Raw genomic sequence first — 23361 nt, forward strand, 5'->3', positions numbered from 1 at the left:
TGTAGGCATTAAAATTACCACAAATATCATTTATTTTCCCCCTAAAATTGGTTGACTTTTCCTAACGTGACAGTTCGGTTCACGGGGGAGTTTAAAGGGCCACTGACAGGAAAAGCATGATTTTTGGTATGTTTTTAATTCAAAGGGGAAGTCCGGTCATTTGGATAAACAATGTATCTGATAGGTCATGTCATGAAAATTTGAGGTTAATCGGATATCATTTGATGGTGTTTTGGGAAGATTTTTATCGGTAAATACGAATTTTCATGGGGGCCGCCATGTTGGCGAGTCACTAACGCGGATGTGACGTATCCTTACGTTGTGACACAATTATGGCCCATGCTGATTTTTCGGATTTATCAACATCTGATGAAGACATAGCAGTATCGGAGAAATTGCTCAATACTGAAATATTTTATGCCTTCCGCCACATTAACACACGTCCCTGCAGAAGCACACCCCTCAAACAGTAAAAGAAATAGCATAATAATAATCGCATAATCAATTCATAAGGAACACAAGTACCTGCAATGAAATATGAGCGGTTACTGTACGTACTGCGTGTAGCACTTATCAAATACATAAAAGACAAAGCACCTTAACCTGATTTCAAAGTGCCTTGATGCCATGTTGGAAAAAGTTCAGAACCGAAATACACTTTTTGCGTATGACATCATCGCTCATTTGCAATCTAAGCCGAAAATCATCATCCGAGTATGCAAAAAAATGTTTTTTTTTTTACTCCCATCCCTAAATTTTCAGGTAGCCTGTTGATGAATCTAGTTCTGTAAAATAAGATCTGAAAATGGAGCCATGTTCCAAAGGTTCAGAACCAAAATATAATTTTTTGCGTATGACATCATCGCTCATTTGCAATGCAAGCCGAAAATCATCATCCTAGTTTGCAAAAAAAAAAAAAAATCCCTATATTTTCAGGTAGCCTGTTGATGAAACTAGTTCTGTAAAATAAGATCTGAAAATGGAAAATAATGGCCATCCATTTTCTTTCCCGCTTATCCTCACAGGGGTTACAGGGAGTGCTGGGCACACCCAGAACTGGCCGCCAGCCAATCGCAGGGCACATCGAGACAAACAGCCGCACTCACAATCACACCTAGGGACAATTTAGAGTGTCCGATCAATGTTGCATGTTTTTTGGATCTGCCCAGAGGAAAACCCACGTCGGCACGGGGAGAACACGCAAACTCCGGGATTCGAACCCGGGACCTCACAACTGTGAGGCGGACGCTTGACCAGCCGCTCCACCGCGCCCGCCCTGGAACATATTCCATTTAAAAAGGTACTCAACCGGGCAAAATGACTGTTGTGTCAAATATGAATCAAGATAAAGGCGACAACACGGGAATATTTACACTTGTGGGTTTTGTGTGGGACTAGATCAGATGGCGTCGTCGTATGTTGTGTGTTATTTGCACGCCAATAGAAAAAAAATAAATAAAAATACCAGCCGACAAGAAAAACCGGTCGGACATACTTTTAATACCCACACGCTTGGCTTAACCGACGTTCTTTTCGGCTGACGCACCGCATTTAAATTTTCCGCAGGTCAAAGTAAAATGAGGTGATACTGTAAAAAAAAAAAAAAATAAAAAAATAATAATAATAAAAGTCCCACATTTACAAATCACTTCACAGTACGTGCGCAGTACGGCAAATCTAAGAACTGTCCAGTCAGCTCGGAGAGCGGCCGAGACGACGTCATGAACCAGAGGCCAAAAATAGCTCGATGCGCCGGGACGGAAGACGACCGGAATGTGACGCCTCGGAGCGGCACCTGGCCTGTTCTCGGCCGGAAATATAACCGTATGAATAGTGCTGTGACAAGATGACGCGTGTGTGGATGAGCGGTTTCACAACAAGCCAGAGTGGAGAGAAATACACGCGGAAAGTCCACTGGAAACACTCAAATGTCCGCTCCTTAGCTAGCAAGCTCGCAACCTAGTGAGAATACTTAACAGTAAACTTTCCTTGAAGTGGTTCTGTTGTCTGGACCCGAGCGAACGGAGCAAGGCGGTAGCGAATTGGACGGCCTTGCCGCTGGTTCGTGACCCACAGAACACTTTTAGCCTAGCTTGCTAGCTAACCGCCCGCTGCAGTGATGCGAAGTAATACTCCTTTGTGCCAGGTAGACACCGATGGAAAGTACTCAGTACTTAGCGGGGAAGCGCCGACATGCCAGAAAGAGCAAGGGCGTACCCGGGGTCCATTTTAGCTCCACCTCAAAAAAACTCAAGAACTGAAATGATGAAAGAACAAGAAACACTTCAATCAGAAAGGAGGCAGTATAATATACAAAGTTTGGAGATATTGATGTTTTTACCCCTCCTTGAGCCGTCACCTTATCGTGGTGGAGGGCTTTGTGTGTCCCGATGATCCTAGGAGCTAAGTTGTCTGGGGCTTCATGCCCCTGGTAGGGTCACCCATGGCAAAAAAGGTCTTAGGTGAGGGACCGGACAAAGTACGACTCCGAAACCCCTCTGACCAATACAACAAATTGGATCTTGGTTTCCCTTGCCCGGACGCGGGTCGCCAGGGCCCCCCCTCTGGACCCGGGCCTGGAGGTGGGACTCGAAGGCAAGCACCCTGGTGGCCGGGCACAGCCCGAAAGGGTAACATGGGTCCCCCTTCCCACGGACTCACCACCTGTGAGAGGGGCCATCGGGGTCGGGTCCACTGTGAGCTGGGCGGTGGCCAAAGCCGGGGACCTTGGTGATCTGATCCCTGGCTACAGAAACAAGCCCTAGGGACATGGACCCGGACGCCTCCCTGGTGAGGTGTTCCGGGCGTGTCCCACCAGAAAGAGACCCCGGGGACGACCAAGGACACGCTGGGGAGACTATGTCTCCCGGCTGGCCTGGGAACGCCTCGGGATCCCTCCGGAAGAGCTTGGAAGAAGTGGCCGGGGAAAGGGAAGTCTGGGTATCCCTGCTGAGGCGACCCGACCCGGAGAACCGGTAGAAAATGTCAAAATTGTCATCTTCTATTTTCATCTAATTTTTGATTTGCTTTAATTATTAATAGTCCTCATTTGATGGCTTTTTTGAAAGGTCCGTTACTCTGACAGAAGTGCGGCGCTTGATAAGGAGGGCAAAGGACAAGTCTGTTGAGGCCTCTGAGCTGGAGTGCCGGAGACTGAAGTACAACACGCTGATACGCAGAACGTGATAAGAAAGGCCCGGTGACACGAACGCGCCGGCACCGTCGGCGTCACTCGTCACATAATCTGCCAATCATGTCAGGACTGCTCATTCCGGCACTTTCCGTGATCTCATTTCAGTTCAGCGCACAACTCGTTGTTTTATTACGCGAGCGCACATAGCGAAGAAACTCTTCGTAGCTTCTGTCACCCAAGAAAGAAGTCTGATCGCACTTGGGTACGACTTCATCAGACAAACCCGCATCCTTTCACTGTGACCCCCCCCCTTGCCCAAACTGGGTCCACCTGCTTTCGCTCCAGGTTGCATAAGAGCCTGTGATCCAAGCAAAGCTGGTTAGAGCGACTCTGACCTAACTTGGCCTTTCTTGAGGCCTGCGACGAAAACCACGCCCGAGCACTTAAGACTCCGTCGGTGCTATCGATATAATTATTTTTCCATTATGATTACGTAACGGGGCGGCACGGTGGGGCAGCTGGTAAAGCGTTGGCCTCACAGTTCTTAGGTCCCGGTGTCATGGTCCTGCCGATCCAGTCCCCCCACAGCTGCACTGATTAGGAGGCGGTGATTAACCCCTTTATATCGTCGTTCCCGCACTCCCGCATTCCCGATCGTGAACCCCGGTGCGCCGACCTCCGCCTGTCCTCCGACCGACCCCGTAAGCTTGACACTCCGATTGATCTCCCGTGTGCCAACCCCTGCTTGCCCAAGGACCTGCACTCTACGCCTGACATCTTAGTTACCGCTGCTCTACCCGACTGTCTGCCTGATCCCCGACCTTGGAACGAATAAACACTTTTCCCTAAACTGCCTCTGCGTCTCCGGAGTCCTGCATTTGGGTCCTCCTCCGTACCGATGGGTCATGACACCAGTGTTCATTCCCGGACCAGCCTGTGCAGAGTTTGCATGTTCTCCCCGTGCCTGCGTGGGTTTCCTCCGGATACTCCGGTTTCCTCCCACATCCCAAAAACATGCTACATTAATTGGACACTAAATTGCCCCAAGGTGTGATTGCGAATGCGACTGTTTGTCTTTATGTGCTCTGAGATTGGCTGGCGACCAGTTCAGGGTGTACCCCGCTTCCTGCCCGTTGACAGCTGGGATAGGCTTCATTACTCCCCGCGACCCTCGTGAGGATGAGCGGCTAAGAAAATGGATGGATTACATAATGGAAAAAACGACATTTACAATTATGACATTATGTCATTCATACTTAGCGGCAACGGGATATCATGATTTGCATAATAAAGCCTGCGTGCATTCCTGCTGAGTCAACTTTCTGTGATGTCAGTAAAGCACGCCAAGATGGAGGCGCGAGTTCACCCGTTCTCAGCGCACATGAAAACCGATCCAGCGCGGTGAACCTGCTGCTCGGCCTACTTCTACTTCCGAGTGTAGCTGACACCGCCCCCCCCTCCACCCTTAGTGTAGTAGTAGTAGTAGTAGTAGTAGTAGTAGTAGTGAACCAAAGCCTGACATCTTTTTTTTTCTTTTCTACTTCCTAGTTTACCTGACACCGCCCCCCTCCGCTCTTAAAGGGGTACACTCATAATTACAAACAGAACACACACCCGCAATTTTATATCTGCGGGCATGACAGGTGGACCACAACTGTAATTTATATATCTGCGGACATGACTGACCGTACACCCGTCCGTTTTTCAAATATGAGCGACTGCTAAACTGTCGAGACCTTTCCGTCTGGACAATTCCTCCAACTCTGTTTGGTACGGAAGTAAACCAGCCACGGTGATTTGACGGGGCGTATCCGGCCACGCGCCATCCCACTCGCGAATCTGCACTGTCGAGCACGAAAAATCACACCCGTATAATTTGGTACGAGTAGTAGTGTAGGAGTAATGAACCACAGACTAACGTATTTTTTTTCCGACTTCCTAGTTTACCCGATACCGCCCCCCTTCACTCTTAAAGGGCTACACTCATAATTACAAACAGAACACACACCCGCAACTTTATATCTGCGGGCATGACTGGTAGACCACAACTGTAATTTATATATCTGCGGGCATGACTGACCACACGCGTACGTTTTTCAAACGTGAGCGACGGTTATAGTAGCCTAGCGTAGTCCAGAATCGACAACGGTTGCTCCTAATGGCAGACAACAGAAAACGGCTCGAGACGCGTTAATTCAAAGTCTTCACGTGGCGCCTTCCGCGTCCGGAAAGTCAGTCCGCCTTTTGCCGTCGTCTCGTTTCCATTCACACGACTCGTATTTTGGTCGTCATCAACGGTTGTCAGGTGCCTTCGATGCCGTCATCTATGCTGATATGAACTTCGCCCTCCTGATTAGTCGGGGATGAGCTTCGGCCCCACCGTCAGTGGATCAGCGGGCCAACGCGGGTGTCGTGCCAACGTTCAGACTTGGCGTGCGAGCCCAAGCTCTCCGATTCAGGTTGCCGATGAGTGTGGCCGGAGACAAAATCATGTGACAGTACACCACCACCTCACCACTAACTAACTAAAACAATGACCTAGTATTAAGCCCCTCCCCCCTGCATTCTTACATCAACTGTAACGTTAATTTGATTTGACTCGAAGGTCTTTTTATACTTTTTACAAAAAAATCCAGATTTGGATGCATTTCGCCAAGCTGCGTAACATTTTTGCGCTTTCCCCCAGTTGCACGTGGTTTCAGTTCCCACACTACCACGCCAATTAGAGCTGCGCTGAAACACGTCACATAAGAAACGTCTTTGACATCAAAATCCGCTTTTTTTCCCTCCCCTTTAAGGGGGAACAAAGAACGTTATTCATGAAATATGAAAACCTACGTTAACCCCCCCCTCCGTGATACTGGATAAGGGAACGTTTCATTCAGCGAGAGCGCGTGCAGGTACAGGCGCAAAATGTACGCTGTCAGGTTTGAGACGTGCGTAACGCGATCAGAGTGAGGAACTTCAAACTTCGGCGGTGTAGGACGATGGCGGCGAAGACTAAATTGCGGGAGGGACTCACGGTGGTGGGGGTGGCAGGCGGAGAGGTGTCGGCGGTTACCAGGCTGAGGATGACCTCCATGCCGAGAAGATCCACGCGCAGGATGATAATCCTGTTGGTCCTGCCTCTCTTTTAGCGCCGTCCGCAGGGAACGGCGGCAGTCGGCGGGGAGGGGACGAACGCGGCTCCAGCCGACCGCTCATCACTCACTCACGATAGATCCACTTCATTGCCCACTTGACTCAAAAGCGCACCAGACAAAGACTCCTCTCGACGGCAAACAAGTGCCGACCCTTTCGCGTTTCTAGTGACAAAATATCCCAAAACTGTCGAACCCTACGCGCCGCGACTAAGCGGCCCGATGTGGGCGAGCCGCAACCACTCCATGTATGCTCAAACGTAGCCGAGCCCGCGGAACTTCAACGAAGGCGCAGGTCCAGCAGACGGCTCGCATCAATGGCCAGACCTCGCCGGGTAATCAGATGAAGTCTCCTGGGACTGCATGAGGGGAGACGTCAAATCCTCGGAAAGAGGCGGAGACCCAGACGACGAATGTGAGAGCGGCGGGGGGAGCCCGCGGGGAACCTTTGCCGAGAGGGCAACGGAGTGAACGAGGCAGCGCTGAGCCGTTGAGAAAAAAAAGCTTCGTGCGAGTAGGGGGGGGGCTTTCATTTGGATGGACGTTCCGGGCGAGCTCGGCTCCGAAACAGTCACCCCATTAAGTGGAAAGAAAGGGAGAAGCCGCCACCGCTTCCTTCCTTTTTTTCGATGATCTCAACGTTGTCACAGCCAATAAAGTTTGCGGAGTGATCTTGCACTAATGAACCACCCGCTGCTGACCCCCGGCCTCCAATTCCCCCTTCAGCCACTTGCCGGAACAGAACATGAGCTTCGAATCGCAATATTGGTTGTTTACATCCAATTTTAGGCGTGGACGGTAAACATTGGGCCAGACGGAGGAAACCCACCCGGGGGGGTGGCGGCACGAAAGTTTATCAAGTCGTGTGACGGCTGATGACAAGGCAGCCATTCAGAACTCCATATGCTTGATGGCCTCACCATGACAAGGCCGCTATTCTAGTTCTCGAGAGAATTACCACAAAGTGAACTGATCTACTTTCAAACAAAATTAATAAAGGCGGATTAGAACGCGTCCATTGGGCTCAGTTGTCCGACACGGACACTCAATTGAACAAAAACATACACATCGGCAAGAAAGGGAAGTTTCAGGCGGGTCGAGGGCGACGCCGGACTGCTCCGAAGTGCCGACTGAATGCGGGCTTTAATGAGCAGTCAGGGGGGCCGGGGGTGAAGGGAGGATTTGGGGAAAGGGCTGCTTATATAAGAACGAGACCCACTTGCACGGAGAGTGCGGCAAGGGTGCATTGTGCCGCTCCGACAGACCACAACAAGTCATAGCGTCGCGGGACGATGAGACTCACTAGTGGCGCATGCACACCAGAGAAATGCTAAACTGGCTCTAGACGCACATGTACGGAAGCGTATTGCTGCCACACACACACACACAAAAGTCGCTATCGCGTTATAACGTGATATGTTTCACGTTATAATGAGGATGTTTCATGTCATATCATATGTTTCACGTTATGATGTGGTAAATTACATGTTAACGTAGCGTAAAATAATGGTAAAATAGTACGGAATATTTTTAGGCTGTTTACATATTGCAGCATATTGGGATTTCTTACAAATAATCTTGAGAATTCTCGAATTAGAAATCTACTACATTACGACATGTTCTTGCTCCATGCGTGAGAGGCAATCTTCGGGAACATCAAGACTCCGTAAAAAGCTCAACAAATCCACGTTTATCACGTTATAACCTGATATGCTTCACGTTATAATGAGGATGTTATAACATATGTTTCACTATATAATGTGTTTAATTACACGTTAACATAACGTAAAATAATGGTAAAATGGTACGGAATATTTTTAGGCTGTTTATATATTGCAGCATATTGAGATTTATTTTATCCACGAGGTTTTAGCTCCATACCGGCCCCTGAGAAAAATGGCTCCTTCAATCAGCCTTCATTCGAGTATATAACGTCGATTAAGGGATTTACATGATATGTTTCACATTATAATCTGGTTAATTACACATTATAATGTGAATCATTTCAGGTTATAACAATTCATTTCACATCACAACATGAAACGTTTCATGTTATAACATGAAATGAAGTACGTTATAACATGTAATTTATCACGGGTTAGACATGAAACATAGCACGGTAAAACCTAATGAGTTCTACGTTATAACCTGAAAAGTTGGCGTCAACTTGTGATATGTGATATTTTTCATGTTTTAATGAGGATGTTTCATGTTATAACATGTTTCACGTTGTAATGTGGTGAATTACACGTTATAACGTGAATCATTTCAGTTTATAACAATTCATTACACGTTATAACGTGAATCATTTCAGTTTATAACAATTCATTTCACATTATAACATGAAACATTTCATGTTATAACATGAAATGAAGTCCGTTATAACATGTAATTTATCACGTTATGACATGAAACATAGCACGGTAAAACCTAATGAGTTCTACGTTATAACCTGAAAAGTTGGCGTCAACTTGTGATATGTGATATTTTTCACGTTTTAATGAGGATGTTTCATGTTATAACATGTTTCACGTTGTAATGTGGTGAATTACACGTTATAACGTGAATCATTTCAGTTTCTAACAATTCATTACACGTTATAACGTGAATCATTTCAGTTTATAACAATTCATTTCACATTATAACATGAAACATTTCATGTTATAACATGAAATGAAGTCCGTTATAACATGTAATTTATCACGTTATGACATGAAACATAGCACGGTAAAACCTAATGAGTTCTACGTTATAACCTGAAAAGTTGGCGTCAACTTGTGATATGTGATATTTTTCACGTTTTAATGAGGATGTTTCATGTTATAACATGTTTCACGTTGTAATGTGGTGAATTACACGTTATAACGTGAATCATTTCAGTTTATAACAATTCATCACACGTTATAACGTGAATCATTTCAGTTTATAACAATTCATTTCACATTATAACATGAAAGGTTTCATGTTATAACATGAAATGAAGTATGTTATAACATGTAACTTATCACGTTATAACGTGAAACACATCACGGTAAAACCCAATAAGTTTTACGTTATAACCTGAAAAGTTGGCGTCAACTTGTTGCGACCCTGTGGTGCTGCACAAAACGTGGATTTGGTGAGCTTTTTACGGAGTCTTGGTGTTCCCGAAGATTGCCTCTCACGCATGGAGCAAGAACACGTAGTAATGTAGTAGAACCGGAAGTAATTGCCTTTTGGGGGGGTGGGTTGAAGAGCGGGGTAAAATATATTTATTGACTATTTTCTACGTCATTACGTGAAGCGAATCTTTGACATGACATGACATGAATCGCGTTATAACGTAGAGCATATCATGTTATTACATGAAAGTTTCACACTATAACATGGAATGAATTATGTTATAACGTGAAACCTTTCATGTTATAACATGAAATAATTCACATTATAACGTGTAATTAACCACATTATAACATGAAACATCCACGTTATATCGTGAACCACATCACGTTACAACGTGATAGTGACTTTTTTTGGGGTGTAGCAGCAATACGCTTCCATACGCACGCAAGTCATCTGTTTGGGGAACTCAGCAGTGGTCTTTCAACCGCCATCTTGCTTTCTGAGATGAAGGAATTCCAAACATTGTCCGCCCAGGGCCCAGCGACACTCCAGGCGCCGTGTGGAGGCGATTTGCTCCCCAGCGGTTTCCCGTCAGTCGAGGAATATTCAATCTTTCGGGGTGACTCAGCGCTTCTTCACATGCTAGCCGGCTTAATAACATACTGTGAATAGCACGGTGAATATGCAGTGACAAATTGTCGGATCCGGACCGACGGGGGGGGGGGTGACGATCACAGACGAAACGCAAAATGCTGATGGCAGGAATTCATATACGGTATGATTGATGGATACGAGGATAAAAGTCTGCGATTGACTGGCAACCAGTAAAGGTTGGACCCCGCCTCTCGCCCAAAACCAGCTGGGATAGGCTGCAGCTCCACCGAGTGATCCGAATGAGGATAAGCGCCAAAGAAACTGGATGGATAGGTCCGATAAAATGGTACGGAATATTTTGAAATATATATTACAGGATATTGGGATTTCTTTTATCCACACGCTCTTAGTTCCATCCCGGCCCCTGAGAAAAATGGCTCCTTCAATCAGCCTCCATTCGAGTAAACAACGCGGATTCATGGATTTAGTTACAGTGATACATTCAAAGGTTTGCGACAAAAAATGACACGCGCGCATAAACACAAATGGAGATGACTTTACGATGTAGTTTTAGGCCACCCTGACTATCTCATTGAACTTCAGGCTGGTACTTTGCATATCATTCAATCAATTGCTAAATTGAATCCACAACTACCGTCATTCCCGCCCCACAGACCACACCTGGTTATAAAGCTCAATACACAAAAAGTTCAACGCAACGCTAGTGTTAGCACGGCGCTAGTGTTAGCGCACCCGGTTATAAGAAAGCGTTTAACATTTGCACCGTGCTAGTGTTGGCAACTAGCTAGCGTTAGTGCGGTGCTAGCATTAGCACAGCGCTGGCGTTAAACGCTTTCTGTGTACTGAGGCTGATAACCAGGTGCGCTAACACTAGCGCCGAGACTAACGCTCACGCCGCATCACCGCAGAAACCGCAGGGTTGAAAGCGTGTGAGAAAAGTCACGGTTTGTAGGCCGTAAATGACGCTATGTCTCGTCCCCGCGGGTCAACGACGTCGGTCTTAGCTGTCCGCGCAGGTCAACGACGTTCCCCCGGTCTTGGCTCAAACAATCCCAACAGAGTTTGAACGCCATTCACAAGGAGGTTGCGTTCAATACCAGTCCACGGCTACCTTTACTTCGGTGCTGTTCATCAAGTCTCATTATTGACATCTTATTCATTTCTCGCGAATACAAATGACGTTGCGAGTGTGAATCGGCGTCGCCGTGGAGGTTTGACGCCGAGGTAAAAGAGCGAGAGCTCTGTGAAACGCGCACTCGGGATTATTCCAAGCCGAGACACAAGGCAAAAACGTGACTCAGGGTCCGGGGCCTGCCGTCTTAAGCTTTCTTGCAAGTCCAGGCGAGGCCTCCGCACATAAACTGCTGAGCTCTTTACACACACGGCCCACGACGACAAACCGGATCACAGATGAGCCCGTTTCGTGGCCAAGTCCAATTACCGTGACGGGGAAGAAAAACCAACAGGGTAACAAAACCCAAACAAGGAGCAGTTGCGACCACCAAAAACAGATAAGCGTGACTGGCAGCTGCGACAATTTCGGGACTGAGTAAAACTCTTCCACGGTTGGGGAGAGACACCCGGCGCTCAACAGAGAATCTTTGTGAGACGCTAATCCCGGTTTCACATTACCAATAAGGACGTCGTGGGTAAAAAAAAAAAAAAAAAAAAAAAAACAAGATGAATGACGCAATCTTCCAGCCATTAGCACCGCCCCTTTGATGAAAGCTACACGGCCTGCTTAAATATCAAGAAACAAACAAAGAAAAAAAAAAAGATCAAGCACTTTGATTTTTCTCTTTTTCCATTTTATGGATCGTGCGCAGGCGCCGCGGGTCCCCGCGCGCTGCCGTTCGGTGTTGGCCGAGCAGAATTTGTTTACACTCGGTCCATTGTGGTTATGCAAATGTTGAAAGAGGAAGGGCACCGGCCCAAAATACAGAGTCGGTCCGGGCCAGGGAACCCAGAGTGCCGTGGCGCAGCACTGGCCCGGACGCGGGGGCACCCGTTTCATAAGGGAAATTGGGGAGGGGGGGGGGGGGGAGAATCAATCCCACTTTTTTTTTAGCCCCGACAGATTATTTGTACCGGCCTCATTACTTTGGGCATAAATCCAGGCTCGCTTCCGACTTTCTCACCAGGCCTCGGTGCCGTCCGGACGGCTGAGCCAGCCGAAGAAGTCAATTTCATAAACTGAAACGATAAGAAGGAATGAAAGTTGTTATCTGCGCTCGGCGATGGAATTCTTTCTTTCTTTCTACCCCCCCGCCGCCCTTTTCATTTCATGCTTCACCTGTTCTGATAACTCAACAACATAATAGAAGCCGCTTTGGAACTTTCATCCAACTCAAATGTAAACTCAGAATTTCATACGCTCCAGATACGGGTGTAGACTTGCTCAGGCTCTTTTTGGATTTTGTCACATCAAATCACCGTCATTTCCGGCCTACAGAGCGCACCTGAATATAAGCCTCACCCGGTACATTTGTAAAGGAAATCACAGAACTCTCACAGGAAGAGTTTTCAAAGTTTTAATACCTTAGCTTAGCTTAACATAGCAACAACACGGTAGCACGAACAGGGCTGGTAAAAAAAACAAAAAACAAACAAAAAAAAAAAAAACAGCCGCGGATGCTACACAGTAGCAACATGGTAGCACAGCACTAACAGGGCGGGCTACAAAAAAAAAAAAAAAACTAAATCACTGAGATGCGGCAGTAAAATAGCAGCAACACGCTAGCACGGTGAAAACAGGCCGGTTAAAAATAAAATAGACCGGTAAAAATCACTGAGACATGGCAGTAACACAGCAGCAACACGCTAGCACACTGCTAACACTAGCGCAGCACCAATAGGGCTGCTTAAAAAAAAAAAAAAAACAGCCACGGACGCTACACGTCAGCAACACGCTAGTACAGCGCTAACTGGTTAAAAAAAAAAAAACATGCCGGTAAAAATCACTGAGACAGGGCAGTAACACGGCAGCAACACGCTAGGACAGCGCTAACACTAGCGCAGTGCTAAGAGGGCCGGTTTAAAAAAAAAAAAACAGTCACGGCAGCTACACAGTAGCAACAAGGTAGCACAGCACTAACTGGCCGCTTAAAAAAAACATACCTAAATCACTCAAACGCGGCAGTAACACAGCAGCCATATGCTAGCACACCGGTAACGGTATAGCACAGCACTAATAGGGCCGGTGGCCAAAAACAAATTATACCTAAATCACTGAGACGCAGCAGTAACACAGCAGGAACACGCTAGCACGGTGAAAACAGGCCGGTTAAAAATAAAATAGACCGGTAAAAATCACTGAGACATGGCAGTCACACAGCAGCAACACGCTAGCACACTGCTAACACTAGCACAGCGCTAATAGGGCTTCTTAAAAAAAAAAAAAACAGCCGCAGACGCTACACATCAGCAACACGCTAGCACAGCACTAACCGGGCCGGTTAAAAAAAAACATGCCGGTAAAAATCACTGAGACAGGGCAGTAACACGGCAGCAACACGCTAGGACAGCGCTAACACTAGCACAGTGCTACGAGGGCCGGTTTAAAAAAAAAAAAACAGCCACGGCAGCTACACAGTAGCAACAAGGTAGCACAGCACTAACTGGCCGCTTAAAAAAAACATACCTAAATCACTCAGACGCGGCAGTAACACAGCAGCCATACGCTAGCACACCGGTAACGGTATAGCACAGCACTAATAGGGCCGGTGGCCAAAAACAAATTATACCTAAATCACTGAGACGCAGCAGTAACACAGCAGCAACACGCTAGCACAGCGCTAACACTAGCACAGCACTAACAGGGCTAGTTAAAAAAAAACATAAATCACTGAGATGCAGCAGTAATACAGAAGCAACACGCTAGCACAGCGCTAACACTAGCGCAGCACGAACAGGGCCAGTTAAAAAAAAAAAAAAAACACACCGGCATGCCAGTTAACGTCACTTCCACGCATGTATGTCACAATTACTGTTTCTGCTCACGTGCCCCCTTGTGGCCGTTAGAAAAAATGCACAAATTAGCCGCATCACCGCAGGGTTGAAAGCGTGTGAAAAAAGTCGCGGCTTATAGGCCGGAAATTGCGGTAGATCAACCGATCTCATTCCTCCATTTAATGATGGTTGAGTTATTATATTATATTTTGTTTGTGTTGAAATGGAGCACATGGTCATTAGTGATAAATCTGAAACAATCTTCGTTAGCTGTGACTAAAAACGAATGTTAGTGAGGGTCCCTGCTGCATGTCGAAGGCTTGTTGCGACCAGTATTTACTGCGAACATCAAATAATCGGAAAAGCAGGGATACCGTGGCGTATAGAAGAAGAAGAATTGGACACTCTAAATTGCCCATAGGTGTGAACGTAAGTGCGGCTGTTTGTCTCCATGTGCCCTGCGATTGGCTGGCGATCAGTTCGGGGTGTAACCCCGCCTCCTGCCCGTTGACAGCTGGGAAAGGCTCCAGCGCTCCCGTGACCCTGGTGAGGATAAGCAGCTAAGAAAATGGATGGATGGATGGATGTGTCAGTAAATTGAGATCATTTCAAAATTCATACTTTTGAGGTCATTTTTGTTGACTTGTATCCTGTGAGATTTCTGCCGCGTAAAAATCAATAAAGGGTCGGGAAACCCTGAACGGTGAAGTCGGGATCAGAATATGAAGTAACTCCTGCCAAATCCGGGACCAGAGTGTTCCATTTTTACTCCACTAAGGGGTGCTAAAGCTAAAAATATCGCACAACAGTGAGCTTCTGCTTCTCCGACAGCAGCCGTTTCCACAAAAACAAGTCTTCCCCGCGCCATTATTATCATACTCCTGACTGACAGACATACTATTCCGTATATTGCAATAAATCATAAGGAGTGAGGGAACAAATTAGAGGAGGAGAAGTTGAGAAAAATGGCGACAATCACACGAAGCCCGTGTCTGCGTGTCTCCGACTGTCGCACGCATTAGGAAAGAAGCCTCCTGTCCATTAGCGGAGAGAAAACAAGATGAAATTCCCCAGAAATTGTCATCAGATTTGCATGCAGCGGCATCCTAAGTGGGTCAGTGGAGCAGAGTGGAGCTCAGCCATCCGAAGCCTCATCAATAATTCATCAGATCCACTCCAACGAGATCGACGGGGCAGGGAGTGGCAGCGGCGTGAGCTCGACCTCCGTGTGTCCGAGACGCCGGGCCGCCGACCGGGGAAAGCAGAAGAAAATGCTAAACGTGATGAAGAATCAGAAGAAGAAGAAGAAGACGAAGAAGGAAGAAGGAAGGAGGAAGAAGAAGAACAACAAGAAGAAGAACAACAGGAAGAAGAAGAAGGAAGAACAAGAAGAAGAAGGAAGAAGGAAGGAGAAAAACAACAAGAAGAACAAGAAAGAAGGAAAAAGGAAGAAGGAAGGAGGAAGAAAGAAGGAAGGAGGAGAAGAAGAAGGAAGGAGGAGAGGAAGAAGGAAGGAGTAAGGAGGAAGGAGGAAGAAGAAGGAAGAACAAGAAGAAGAAGGAAGAAGGAAGAAGGAAGGGGGAGAAGAACAAGAAGAACAAGGAAGAAGGAAGAAAGAAGAAGGAAGAAAGAAGGAGGAGGGAAGAAGGAGGAAGAAGAAGAAGGAAGAAGAAGGAGGAAGAAGGAAGGAGGAAGAAGAAGAACAAGAAGAACAAGGAAGAAGGAAGAAGGAAGGAGAAGAAGAACAAGAAGAACAAGGAAGAAGGAAGAAGAAGGAAGAACAAGAAGAAGAAGGAAGAAGAAAGAAGGAAGGAGAAGAACAAGAAGAAGAACAAGAAGAACAAGAAGAACAAGAAGAACAAGAAGAAGAACAAGAAGAAGAACAAGAAGAAGAACAAGAAGAAGAACAAGAAGAAGAACAAGAAGAAGAAGAACAAGAAGAAGAACAACAGGAAGAAGAAGAAGGAAGAAGAAGAAGGAAGAACAAGAAGAAGAACAAGAAGAACAAGAAGAAGAACAAGAAGAACAAGAAGAAGAACAAGAAGAAGAACAAGAAGAAGAACAAGAAGAAGAAGGAAGAAGAAGAAGGAAGAACAATAAGAAATGAATAATTAATAAAAATTAGTAATAAATAATTAATAATTCAATATTAATATAATAACAACAATAATAACAATTAATAATTAATAAATAATTAATAAATAATTAATAACAAGTAATAATTAATAAATAATTAATAAATAATTAATAATTAATAAATAATTAATAATTAATAAATAATTAATAAATAATTAATAACAATAATAACAATTAATAATTAATAAATAATTAATAATTAATAAATAATTAATAAATAATTAATAACAATAATAATAATTAATAAATAATTAATAACAATAATAATAACAATAATAACAATTAATAATTAATAAATAATTATTAATAAATAATTAATAAATAATTAATAAATAATTAATAACAATAATAATAATTAATAACAATAATAACAATTAATAATTAATAAATAATTAATAATTAATAAATAATTAATAATTAATAAATAATTAATAAATAATTAATAATTAATAAATAATTAATAACAATAATAATAATTAATCCTTAATAATCCTTTTTAGCCTCCCAATAATAACATTCCTCCTTAATAAATAATAATTAATAATAATTATAAATTTATAACAAGAAAATCAATAATAATAAATCCTTAATTATAATCCCATAATAATAACAATCCTCTCACTTAATAATTAAGAAATAATCTTAAGAGAAGACTGAATCCTTCCTTCTTCCTTCTCCTCCCACCCAAGAAGAACAATAACTAATACATCCTTATTATAAATCATTAATAACCACTTAATCCTACTGAATCCTTATAATAACTAATTAATACTAATAATCATTCCTCTTTAATACAATAATCCCTAATTCATTTTTATAAGAAACATCCTCCCACTTCCTCCTTCCTCCCTCCTCCTTCCTCCCTCCTTCTCCTTTCCTCCCCCTCCTCCTTCCTCCCTCCTTCTTCTCCTCCCCTCCTCCTCCTCCTCCTTCTCCTTCCTCCTTCCTTTTTCTCCTCCCCCTCCTCCCCCTTCCTCCTTCCTCCCTCCTTCTCCTTTCCTCCCCCTCCTCCTCCTTCCTCCTCCCTCCTTCCTTCTCCTCCCCCTCCTCCTCCCCCTCCTCTCCCTTCCTCCTTCCTCCCTCCTTCTTCCTCCCTCCTTCCTCCTTCCTTCTTCCTTTCCTCCTCCCCCTCCTCCCCCTTCCTCCTTCCTCCTTCCTTCTTCCTCCCTCCTTCCTCCCCCTTCCTCCTTCCTCCCTCCTTCCTCCTCCCTCCTTCCTCCTTCCTCCCTCCTTCCTCTTTCCTCCCCCTCCTCCCTCCTTCCTTTTTCTCCTCCCCCTCCTCCCCCTTCCTCCTTCCTCCCTCCTCCTTCCTCCCTCCTTCTCCTTTCCTCCCCCTCCTCCTCCTTCCTCCTCCCTCCTTCCTTCTCCTCCCCCTCCTCCTCCCCCTCCTCTCCCTTCCTCCTTCCTCCCTCCTTCTTCCTCCCTCCTTCCTCCTTCCTCCCTCCTTCCTCTTTCCTCCCCCTCCTCCCTCCTTCCTTTTTCTCCTCCCCCTCCTCCCCCTTCCTCCTTCCTCCCTCCTCCTTCCTCCCTCCTTCTTCTTTCCTCCTCTTCCTTCCTCCCCCTTCCTCCTTCCTTCTTCCTTTCCTCCTCCCTCCTCCTCCTCCTCCTCCTCCTTCCTCTTCCTCCTTCCTTTTTCTCCTCCCCCTCCTCCCCCTTCCTCCTTCCTCCCTCCTTCTCCTTTCCTCCCCCTCCTCCTCCTTCCTCCTCCCTCCTTCCTTTCTCCTCCCCCTCCTCCTCCCCCTCCTCTCCCTTCCTCCTTCCTCCCTCCTTCTTCCTCCCTCCTTCCTTCTTCCTCCTCCTTCCTCCTCCCTCCTCCTCCCCCTTCCTCCTTCCTCCTTCCTTCTTCCTCCCTCCTTCTTCCTCCCTCCTTCCTTCTCCTCCCCCCCCTCCTCCCCCTCCTCCTCCTTCCTCCCCCCCTTCTTCCTCCTTCCTTCCTCCCTCCTTCCTCCTTCTTCTAATATCCTAATTATAATATAATTTTCTTATGCGCAGTGAGGAAGGCAGGAGAGAGATTTGAGATCAAGACAGAATCCAGAGAAGAGTGCGGCAAGACTAGCGCTCTTCTCAGCGTGTAATTTAGTAACGAGAGAAAATTTCGGTCGACAGATGTCACAAAAAGTATGAATACTGAAGTAATGATAAAATAAAAATGATAAATGATGATAAAACGCAGCACTTGGGGGGGGGGGGGGGCGCACAAGCCAGTGCAATCTGTAGGCCGGTCCCAAGCCCGGATAACTGCTGAGGGTTGCGTCAGGAAGGGCGTCCGGCGTAAGGACTGCGGCAAACAAATTCACAAAGCGTTCATCTAAAGTGCGACAGAAGAGTCTCTGCTAGGATGAAGGAGGTCAAAGGTTATAAAACGGGGGTGAGGCCGGCCAAGATGGACGGATTAGAGACCGTGGAACTTGAAGAGACCACAGGAAGCAGAACTGGAGGTGGCGGAAATGAACATGTTGAGGTTCTCGCTTGGATAGGGTTAGAAATGAGCTCATTAGAGGGAGGGGCAGCCAAAGTTGGATGTTTTGGAAGGAACAAGGTTCGAGAGACCAGACTTGGATGGTTTGGGCATGTCCAGAGGCGAGAGAGTGAGCAAATCGGTAGGAGGATTGGTAATGATGGAGCTACCAAGGAGGAGAGAGAACGACGTTGTGAGGGAAGGTGGCGTTAAGAGAGGAAGAAGCACGAGATGGACTTAGATGGAAAAAGATGACACGCTGTGGCGAGCCCAACGGGACAAGCCGAAAGGAAAAGAAGACTGAAGTAATCATGAGATAAGATAAGAGCAATTATCTGGTCTCTCCTGACTTCCAAAAGAAACGAATGGGAACAAGGTTTTACTGCGTTAGCGCTCAGGCCTGCCGCCGGAGCAGATTCCCAAAGTCATTGCTTTCGACGAATTCAGATTTTGTCCACAAACGAAGGGAAATCGGATCACTTCCCCGACGATCTCTCACGGCACCCTCGCCGGGACTCACTGAACCCCCCGAGGACGGCGAACATGTGGGTCGGAGTTGAGCGGAACATCCTGGGCGACCCGACACGTGTCGACCCCCGCGACGGCTGTGAAAACACCGCAGGTTGCGGACTCCCGCATGCTCGCTCTTGTGGAAGAGGAAGAACCAGCTGCGGGCCCGAAATAACGCCACAAAGTGACTCGATGCTGACACATGTGCAGTCGGCAGTACCGGCGCATGACTTTACGCCGACGCAATCAACTTTAACGCGCCGTCACTTCAACTTCAACTCCTAAAAGCAATCATAAAAGGTAGACTCCTGATTTTTCACGGAAATGATCCCTCCGCTGTACATTTGTCACGGATCAGTAAAGTCGAGGCAACGCCGGGGCAGAAGTCTTTTAAAAGCTGCGGAAGAAATGAAGCCGAAGCGCGTCAAAAGGGACTTAAACGGATTTTGAACCTCGCGGCTTGCTATTTCCCATTTCCCCGCGACTCCGAACGTCCCGCTGACACGAGGACGGCTGCACGCGTCCACGGCGTTCCCTAAAACCGGCCCCTCTTCGTCACGCCGGTCCCAAAAGTCAAACCGGAATACGGTGAGTACTCGGTTCTCGAACAAATCGGTTTTTGAACGGAAATTGGTACTCGAACGCCCCCCGACCAAACCCGGAAGTAACACAACGTTATTGTGTATGACGCGGCCTCTGTACGCAGACGTGTCCCGGTAGTTTTTTCTTCCTATTGAGGACTATGAACCCCGAATCGCGGCTCCAAAGAAGTGACACTGGATCAGTTCTTTGGGACAAGATAAGAACTTCCAAGGGGGCGACTCACCCCCCCACCCAAGTCATGCTCTGTTCCATTCGCATTTCTGCATTTTTCGTTAACTCCATTTACGACTTAATGTTTTTGTATCTTATCCGTCCATCCGTTTTCTTTTGCCGCTTATCCTCACGAGGGTCACAGGGAGTGCTGGAGCCTATCCCGTCTGTCAACGGGCGGGAGGCGGGGGTACACCCTGAACTGGTTGCCAGCCAATCGCAGGGCACATCGAGACAAGACTACTGTCGCACTCACAATCACACCTAGGGGCAATTTAGAGTGTTTTGTATGTTACTTTTTGTAAAAATAAACTATTTTTCTTAAGATTTTTTCCCCCTCATTATTGCTTGTTTCAAGTTATTCTGCACTTTTGTTAATTAAAAAAAAAAAGTTTACAAGGCTGGAGGCCGAGTCCAGATACGGCAACGCACTCCCAGCGTAGCCTACTATACTACTAAAGTGTACATTTTAAGCAAAAAATAAATATATTTCTTAAATTATTTCATTATATAAAGTATTTAAACTATACATGTATTTCTAGTATGCAGTTTATTATCAGGAAAAGCTTAAAAAATGCTTTAAAAAGCCAATTTTTTAAGGCTTGGAACGCATTATTTCTTTTTCCATTCATTGTAATAGGAAATAGTGATTTGGATTTCGAACAAATCACTTCTCGAACCACATTCCGGAACGAATTGCGGTCCAGAACCGAGGTTGTACTGTAATGTAATGCGCTAATAGTCATCAGTGAGTTTTAGTTGCTTAAAAAAACTGATTTTGCTTCAAAAGGCATCCAAGACCAGGAGGGGAGTTCAAGCGCACAAGACAAAAACCGAATTGCAATTTGCTTCCGACCTCTACAAAAAGTCAAGTGCTGTATGTCCCATCTCGCACCTTCCGAGAGCTTTCGGTCACCGGTTTGCCGGTCAAATTCTCATCTCGCGCGTTCACATCTTCTTTGGCATGAAAAAGTATTAAAGTATAAAGTATTTAAACTATACATGTATTTCTACTATGCATTATAATCAGGAAAAGCTAAAAAAAAATGCTTTAAAAAGCCAATTTTTTTTAGGCTTGGAACGCATTATTTCTTTTTCCATTCATTGTAATGGGAAATAGTGATTTGGATTTTGAACAAATCACTTCTCGACCTGCCTTCTGGATCGGATTGCGGTCGAGAACCGAGGTTGTACTGTCATTTGATGTGCTAATAGTCATCAGTGTTGGTTAAGGGATGATTTTGCTTCACAAGGTATCCGAGCACAGGAGGGAGTTCAAGCGCAGAAGAAGAAAGCTGAAAAAAAATCATGCAAACAACACAACACAATCCTTTGGCTCGTCCTCTTTGAAGTGAAACAGTAACCCGGGTAACGCCGCGGTCCGACAACCGGCGAAAGGAAATTGACTTTCATGCCAAAACCGCTTGCATAGTTTTTTTGTCAGGGTTTCAGGATTCATATTTTTGTCAGCGCACATGAAAGTGAAAGGAAGCTTTGCCGTTTAAAAACGCAGCTTGACATAAAAAACTAGCGTCAACACACAAGTTGATGTGGAAAAGAGAGACGAACAGCGTCCGTCCCCTTTCACGCCGTTGTTTGCGACGCCGATGCCGGGCCGCGTAAACTCGCGCCGAAAAGCAAAATCAAATCAAAGAAGATTTGAACGCGCGACATGAGAAGTTGACCGGCAAGCAAACCGGTGACGGAAAGCTCTCGGAAGGTGCGAGATGGGACATACAGCACTTGACTTTTTGTAGAGGTCGGAAGCAAATCGCAATTCGGTTTTTGTCTTGTGCCCTTGAACTCCCCTCCTGGTCTTGGATGCCTTTTGAAGCAAAATCAGTTTTTTTTAAGCAACTAAAACTCCCTCAACCAGCACTGATGACTACTAGCGCATTACATTACAGCGCAACCTCGGTTCTCGACCGCAATTCGTTCCGGAATGTGGTTCGAGAAGTGATTTGTTCGAAATCCAAATCGATATTTCTCATTGCAATTAATGGAAAAAGAAATAATGCGTTCCAAGCCTAAAAAAATTGGCTTTTTAAAGCTTTTTTTTTTTAGCTTTTCCTGATGAAAATCTGCATAGTAGAAACACATGTATAGTTTAAATACTTTATATAATGAAATAATTTAAGAAATATATTTAGTTTTTGCTTAAAATGTACGCCGTTACCTGGCCCGACTTTAACGCCGCCATCGCTTCTTAGGCCCGATGTCAAGCAAAGCCTGAACACGCATGCGCACGGCAATTTGCTTGGCAAACACAAGTGCTGGATGACATCAACGCTAGTGCGGAGGGAGCGCACGTGCGTCAACATTCCGATTGAACACGTTCTTGTTCTGTGAGCGTGCGTGCACGTGTGCTCAAAGTCAATCGAAACTAACTTGTTTGACTTGGCCGCGTGCTACTCTGAGTGTTTACAATGACTCAAGGCCAAACGTGTTTTACCAGCGCTTTGACAAGACTCTAAATTGCCCATAGGTGTGATTGTGAGTGCGGCTGTTTGTCTCCATGTGCCCTGCGATTGGCTGGCGACCGGTTCAGGGTGTTCCCCGCCTCCTGCCCCGTTGACAGCTGGGATAGGCTCCAGCGCTCTTACTTATGAAATAACATAAAGCATCTCGTCATCCCTTAGCTTATCTCCGTGAACGCTACGGTTTGGTCGCGTTGACCTACTCCAGTCGCTCACGTATGAAAAACGTACGGGTGTGGCCAGTCATGCCCGCAGATATAAAGTCACGGGTGTGGTCCAGCAGTCATGCCCGCAGATATAAAGTTGCGGGTGGGTGTTGTGTTTGTAATTATGAGTGTAGCCCTTTAAGAGCGGAGGGGGGGGGGGGCGTGTCAGGTCAACGAGGAAGTCGAAGTAGGCTGAGCGGCAGAGACAAGATAGACAAAAGATATCAGGCTGTGGTTCCGTGTGCTGGATCGGTTTTCATGTGCGCCGAGAGTGTGCGACAAGTGCGTAATTGCGCAGTGGCGCAGCTTAGAGGGAACACTGGTCAAGACTACACAAAATAAGCGACGCCTTTCAATATCTATGTATTTCTACTCGTAAGAAATTTCACGCGGGTGATTTTTTTTGCAGATTTGCAAGTGCAAAGGCGCACGGGTGCATTCGCGCCCGTCAAATCACAGTGGAAAACATTCCCAGAGTAGCAAATAAAAACCAGCAAACTCAACACAGAACACCGAAGTCCAGATTCAAACCCCCAACCTAAGACTCGTGAAGCAGATGTGCTCGGAATTGTTGTTGTTTTGTGTGAAATCCTGCTGAGACGGAAAGACCGACAGAGTTCTCATTTTAAGATTACAGTTCAGACAAGTCATCTGCTGGCCGCGTTAAATCCAAAAGTTATTGTGATTAATGTAAATGATCCAATACTTCATTAACGTTCATGATCTCAGTAAATTAGGCCACTGAGTAGCGGGAAAGGAGGAGGTCACGTTCGGACAGGGAGATATTATTTTGTAACGATAAGTCACATGTGGTGCCTTGGAA

The 23361-nt window shown here is 45.9% G+C and overlaps 1 protein-coding gene across 3 annotated transcripts in view; it reads right to left on the minus strand.

Annotated features, from left to right (window-relative positions):
* tmcc1a (transmembrane and coiled-coil domain family 1a) overlaps window positions 1-23361 on the minus strand; it is a 54479-nt gene that overhangs the window by 13417 nt on the left and 17701 nt on the right. The window contains exon 1 of one of the 3 annotated variants that reach the window (XM_061845666.1): window positions 6156-7636. The exons of the other annotated variants lie outside the window; for them this stretch is intronic. Within the exon in view, the coding sequence (XP_061701650.1) occupies window positions 6156-6215 (60 nt within the window). The 5' untranslated portion in view covers window positions 6216-7636. Of the gene's footprint in view, window positions 1-6155; window positions 7637-23361 lie in introns of those variants that run through there. 3 annotated transcript variants of the gene reach the window in all.

This window comes from Syngnathoides biaculeatus, chromosome 2 (assembly GCF_019802595.1).
Source record: "Syngnathoides biaculeatus isolate LvHL_M chromosome 2, ASM1980259v1, whole genome shotgun sequence".
Taxonomy (NCBI): domain Eukaryota; kingdom Metazoa; phylum Chordata; class Actinopteri; order Syngnathiformes; family Syngnathidae; genus Syngnathoides; species Syngnathoides biaculeatus.